The following is a 6,401-nucleotide window of genomic DNA, read 5'->3' as shown; positions in this document are numbered from 1 at the left end:
GTTTTCTATTTTGTTTTTTGGCATATACATGTATATTATTACATGTAAGTAGAAAAATTACACAATAAGAAGCACCATGAAAGAACCGAGGATCATATGAATGTTAGATTCATGGTGTTTTGGCTAATTCTACTTGGCAACCATGTAGAAAACATCTTTCTTATCTTGGTGAGTCTAAAATTCTGAATGAGAATCAATACCTATCATATCTTATCTCTGTCAACTCAAAAGCTCTATCTAGCTCTAAAAACACCTTAACCCCTAAAAAGCTAAGGTCAATTATAAGACTAACTTATCTGGTCTTCAACTCCATCAAAGGCATGAGAAGGAATGAACCTTAATTACTTGAGTGAACTGAAAGTGTAGGGCAGCAGCTTCCAAAATGATAAGGAATAAAATGACAAGTTAAGTTTGCTGCTGGCCAGTCACCCAAACTCTGTGTAACATTGGGGCATCATCTGCAGCCTTGCCAACACCTTCTCAACATCAAAAATATGGTTGGCCTTTACGAGATTGATGTTGTCCTTGAACTCTTGAAGGACACATTAAGGAACATGAATGTGGTGACTGGATTCCCAGTGGGATTGAAGAGCTCTATGTGTCTGATTGTGGTAGGTAGTCAGTGTACCTTGTCAGCATCAGACATATGGGTGACTGTAAGGAGCTTCATGTGTCTCTTGAACAGCTGAAGTGTGGATCACATTAAGGAACATAGATGTGGTCACTGGATTCTCAGTGTGAAGAGCTCTGTGTGAACAGGTGCCAGGATGGGGCTTGAATGCACTTCCTCAGATACCAGAACCTCACAATGCTGCTGACAAACATATAAAAACTCCAACAGTTTTATCAGAAAAGAGAAAATGTCATCATCTAAGAAACAGCCTTCCTCATGATTGCATGAATTATTCTGAGATTGCATATAAAGGATGTCAACACAACCAACGGTGTAACATTAGTACCAACATTCCTCAGTCTCTGAGCACACAGTTTCTCACCTTGGTCTGAAGTTGGACCATCTATACCTGGTGGCATCAGCTACAGGTAAGTGCATTCCTAGGAGGAGGGCTAAGGGGGAGCCGGAGATTGAAGAGATCATGGCATCCTCTCTATAGGTGTCACTCTTAGGTTCCAGCAGTCTGTGGCAGGATTGGAGATTCCTGGAGTATCATGAAAGTTTACATGCAAAGGTTTTGACTCAGATATCTTCTCCATTTTCTATATGGGGAACCTGGGTGAGGCAGATTCCTGGTCATGGGATTGAATTGATTGGATGCATACTCCCAAGTACTGGCAGAAGTATGTAGAGAAATTTCAGGACAGATCCACACTGAATGTACACACAATGTCCAAAATGGCCTTCATGGTCATCATCTATTTGTTCTTGATTAGAAACCTAGGATGATTTCATTCTCTATCTGCTGTGAATAAAGCATGAATAACGTGTGGTGAATAAACATGGAAGTTCACTTTTTTCTATAATAAGTCATTGAGTCATTTGACTATGTGCTTTGGAGGGATGTAGCTGGGGCACAGTACAGTTTTATTTATTATTCTTTGGTGAGTTCTCCAAACTGGTTCCAAAGTCAGTACACTTGCCTACACTCTCATCAAGTGTGAGAGAGGATCAGCCTTTCATGACATCGGTGTTATCATTTGTACTCTTGCTTATCATCATATGAGTGAGGTCAAACTTGAACATTAATATTACTTTCATCTGCCTTCCTACTGTTATATAAGGACTTTCCTTGTAGGATATAGAAAAAAGTTCTGATCTGTAAATTCTACCTGTTGGCTAGGTTTTCTAGTGCAGAAAGGTGCTGTGTAGCTCGAAGGGAGAGCAAAGCCATCTGTGATCTCATGTAGTACCAGCCATTGCAGTTTACAACATGTCTTCTGGTAAGATGTGCCATTAGTGCCTGGATGTTACATAGAGAGCAACTTCTTTCTAAATTGGTTTTTAGCCTGAACCACAGCAAAGAGTTTGTCCCAAGTAAACATGATCAAAAGCCCATGTCTAGAGATGACATAGGGCCTAGGAGACCCGAGTTTTACTGCTAATGGTCATGTTGTCAAGCTGACTTATAAATAATTATGTTTATACCAAGTAGATTAGTGTTGATCTCAGCTCTCAGTGTGCAGTGTTTAATGACTGAAGCAGACATTCATGACGACCAAAGTGCTGAGAATGATTGGCAGAGTACTTAGCCACAGATAAGTCTGTGAGGTCATTCTTGTCCCCAAATGTTAATTGCATACATTTGAAAGAAAGGCAGGAATGAGATGCATTTTCTTAGTGAATTAGGATTTGAACCTCAGCATCCTGCTGTCTGACCCAGGTGTTTGTACCTCTTTCCTCCACAGCTGAACTAAGGCCTTATCTATAGTACCATGCTCATAATATGCAAATTAATCTGAGTCTATGTGGTAAATACAAGGATGTTCACACCATGGAAAAACATCTGATCAGTGTCCTCTCTACAGTCAGTGAAGACACTGTCCCTAAGGATGAATGGAGCTGGCTTGTCCTCTTCCTCCTGTCAGTAATTAGAGGTAAGGGGATCTCAAAGTCAAAATCTGAGGAGGAGATGGGACTGAGGTGACTATGACATCCACTCTGACTTTTCCCCCACAGGTGTCTGCTCCCAGGTCCAGCTGCAGCAGTCTGGAGCTGAGCTTGGGAGACCTGGGTCCTCAGTGAAGTTGTCTTGCAAGGCTTCTGGCTATACCTTCACTGACTACTATATGCAGTGGGTGAAGCAGAAGCCAGGACAGCAGCTGGAGTGGATTGGAGGTATTTATCCTGGAAATGGTAATATCTTACTACAATCAGAAGTTACAGGGCAAGGCCACACTCACTGCAGACAATCCTCCAGCACAGCCTACATGGAGCTCAGCAGCCTGACATCTGAGGACACCGCGGTCTATTACTGTGCGAGAGACAACAGTTTTGCAACCACATTCCGAGTGTGTCAGAAACCCTGGAGGAGCAAGAAGCTGCCCTGGGACTGAAATGAAAGAGAAGATTAGACTGGAGACTTGCTCAAAAATAATCATTTGAGCATTTATTTTTCTGCCTCATCACAGTACTTAGTGCCCTTGTCAACATTGTAAAAGGACACCTATGAGTAAAGTGATGTTGATTTAGGATGCCCATACAGTACCAGACCTTTCAACATCTTCACCAGTATAACCTCCATTGACATGTTTCTTCTTTAGCAAATCAATACAAAAGGGAAAAACATGATGTATTAACAGAGACCAGCTCCAGCTCACAGGGCTAACCAATTGGGTCACATTGGTAGCCCAGATTTCTCCTAAAAGCCCTGCAGCATCCCAGTGGACAGAGTAGCAGAGAAAAAAATATCTTCATCAGGTCTCTCTAGCCAAGATGCTAGAGACCAGCTCCAGCACACAGGGTAAACTGGGGCAGATCACAGCACTGGTGAATAGCAAGCTGGTGGCTGGTGTTTCTCTCTGTACTCTAACTCTTCCCTCTTTCAGGCTGGTAGCCTTGCTACTTATACCTTGGCAGACAAAGCAAGCATGTCTTTATGAACCTCATACACACATGCACACATACAATTAATAGCAAAAACAAGGGAGCTTATAGAGACAAAATTCATCCACATATACATGAACATACACATATAAACATGTATATAAATACATACATACAGATAGATAGACAAACACTCAGTGTATACAGACAATCAGACACATAGACAAACGGACACATTTTTAGATGAAGCCGATGGCTGTAACAAGTGTTTATGTCTCTCTTTGGTATTTATATGATCTACTACAAAGATTTTCTATGTATGTAAGTAATTACCTCATTCAAAAATAGATAAATTGTTGCATAAGAAGGGAGTTACAGTATACTATTGATCTTAATATCGAACTATGTATTTTGTTCATTACAAGGTAAAGCAATAGATTTGCTATATGCTCATTATGAGTTCAAAGCTGAGTTTCTCTTTTCCTAATATCATGTATATATATGTGTTCATAGAAAGAATTTTTATGTCAGGCTTTTTCCAAGACACAGGTGTCTCTCTTGTATCTGTACAGATGAACATGTTTTTTTTTTTACTATATTCATATTCTCTTTCTTATCATGATGTACATCTGGACCATATCCTTGGAATAAACCTAGAATGAATCCCCCTGCTTGATCGTTAATTTATTTCAATCTTGTTTTCTTGTTATAATTCACATGGATGTTCATAGAGCTCCTGACAGTTTTTGGTATATTATAGGAGGGTTTTAAAGTTATTTGAATCAATTACAAAGCATTGTCAGGAATTATAAAATCATCTGTAGAATATCTGACCAACAAAGAGAGTAGCACCTATGGAGGAAACATTATTATTCTCTAGGCAGTGAGGGTCTCTGCATATATATGCCAGATATATGGAACAAGCATGGAAAACAGGTATAGCAACAATAAGTGATCCTGCTTAAACCTGGGACACACCCTTCATCAGTCAAGAAGGAGTGGGCTGCTTCCAGGAAGCTCACTTGTTTGCTTTTGACAATCCAGCATGTGATTGCTCCCAGCAATGCATGGTAAAAATATCTCTGGATTATGAGAGAGAAGAACATTTGCTGGAATATATGGGAATAATCATATGAATTTGACCTGTAAAATCCAGATAACCAACCTTTCATTGGACAAAAACTCATTTAATCTACTCAGTTCTGATGTAACCTGAAGGTGTGTTGTTAACTCTGGCAGGGTGTTCCAGCAGAAGATCCGGTCTCTTAGAAAGCATTGCCACAGAAATGTAATTCCTGTAATTTGGTTAAAAGTATTATTACATCTTTTCACAGAAATCATCTATCACCTCACTGTATGTCCAAGCTTTTGGCCCATACTTCCTTCCCTCCCAGTCTCAGTCACAAGCTCTACATTCTTAAGCATATACAGAACACTGACTCAGCATCAACTTTCACAATCCGTTGCATACATGGTGGTCTCCTTTTTTTCTATCAAGTACTTGATTTTGCATAGTGGGTGAATTACAATGTGCTTGGAGACCTGTGGTACTTGGTAATCTCAAGGGAAAGAATTCAGTATGAAGACTTTTTAGCTCAGAACATTAATATTGCATGTTCCTATAGCAGATATTTACTATCTGTGAAAATCTTAGTGTAATGTGCTTCAAATGAGTGCAATCCTATGGGAATGTGTAGACATGAATCCCCAGGCCAATTCTTTGCTCTAGATTTTGCAAATCTATGTTGAATTTAAAATGTGGGCAGAAATAGCAGTGAGTTTATAAAGAATACTCCAGTCTCCTACTCCTAGAAACCAGGATTGAACAGAATGCAGGGGTAATCTTCCAGTGCTGGCCTCTGAATTGAATTCTGCACAACTGCCACATATATACAGGGCACCTATGTCCATTTCACACATGCTCTGTGGATGGCAATACAGTGTAAAATAAAATTGGGGTACAGAGCTAAACAGGGAATTCTCAACTGAGGAATGTCTAATAGCCAAGAATCACATAAAGAGATGGTTAACATACTTAGTCACCAGGGAAACATAAATCAAGAGGACTGTGAGATGCCATCTTACACCTGTTGGAATGGCTAAGATAAAAAATAATCTCAAGTGACAGCTCATACTGTGAAGGGCATGGAGCAAAAGAAACACTCTTCTATTTCTGTTGGGAGTGCAAATTTGTACAACCACTGTGGAAATCAAACTGGTGGTTGATTACAAACCTGGAAATATTTGTGCCTCACAACCCAAGTTTACTACTCTTGGGTGTATAAGTGAAAGAAGCTCCACCACACCAGAAAAAAATTTGCTCAGCATATACATTGCAAATTTTTTTGCAACAACTGGAAAGAGGAAACTACCTAGATGTTCAGTAGCAGCATTTAAATATATATAGATAAATGAAAGAAATAAAAATGGAATCAAAAAACCATGGGGAGAGAAAGATTCAACCAGACATCTTCCCTCACCAGATGAAGCCTCCATTTCAGGGAATGGATTATATTAATCAAGTTACTGGCCAAAAGACCACATGCAAACTCCCAAACAGCAAGGCTATTGCTAAGGCTATTGGTCACTGTCATCAAACTCATGGTAAGGTCCTTATCCTAGTTTGGCTTTCATTGCTGTGAAGAGTCACTAGGCCTTCAACAGCTCTTTGAAATGAAACATTTAGTTGTGGTTGGCTTACAGATCTAGAAATGTAGTTCCTTATTATCATGGCAGGGATCATGGCCTCATACAGGCAGACATGGTGCTGGAGGAGGAGCTAAGAGTTCTATGTCTTTAAATCTCAGGCAGCTGCAGGAGACTGTGTCCCACAATGGGTATGGATTGAACATAGGAAACTTCAAAACCTGCCCCCAGGGGGACATACTTCCCCAATAAGGCC

The 6,401-nt window shown here is 40.1% G+C and overlaps 1 gene segment (V, D, J or C); it reads left to right on the top strand.

Moving 5' to 3' along the window:
- The first annotated feature begins 2,447 nt into the window (after positions 1-2,447).
- On the top strand, positions 2,448-3,009 carry LOC127186448 (Ig heavy chain V region 3-like). The segment is given in 2 exon segments: positions 2,448-2,550; positions 2,633-3,009. Coding segments are annotated over 2 exon segments (480 nt in total).
- The last annotated feature ends 3,392 nt before the right edge of the window (positions 3,010-6,401 follow it).

The sequence above is a fragment of the Acomys russatus genome, unplaced genomic scaffold (genome assembly GCF_903995435.1).
Source record: "Acomys russatus unplaced genomic scaffold, mAcoRus1.1, whole genome shotgun sequence".
Taxonomy (NCBI): domain Eukaryota; kingdom Metazoa; phylum Chordata; class Mammalia; order Rodentia; family Muridae; genus Acomys; species Acomys russatus.
Note: the sequence above shows the minus strand (reverse complement) of the source record. Positions and strands in the feature narration are given on the sequence as shown.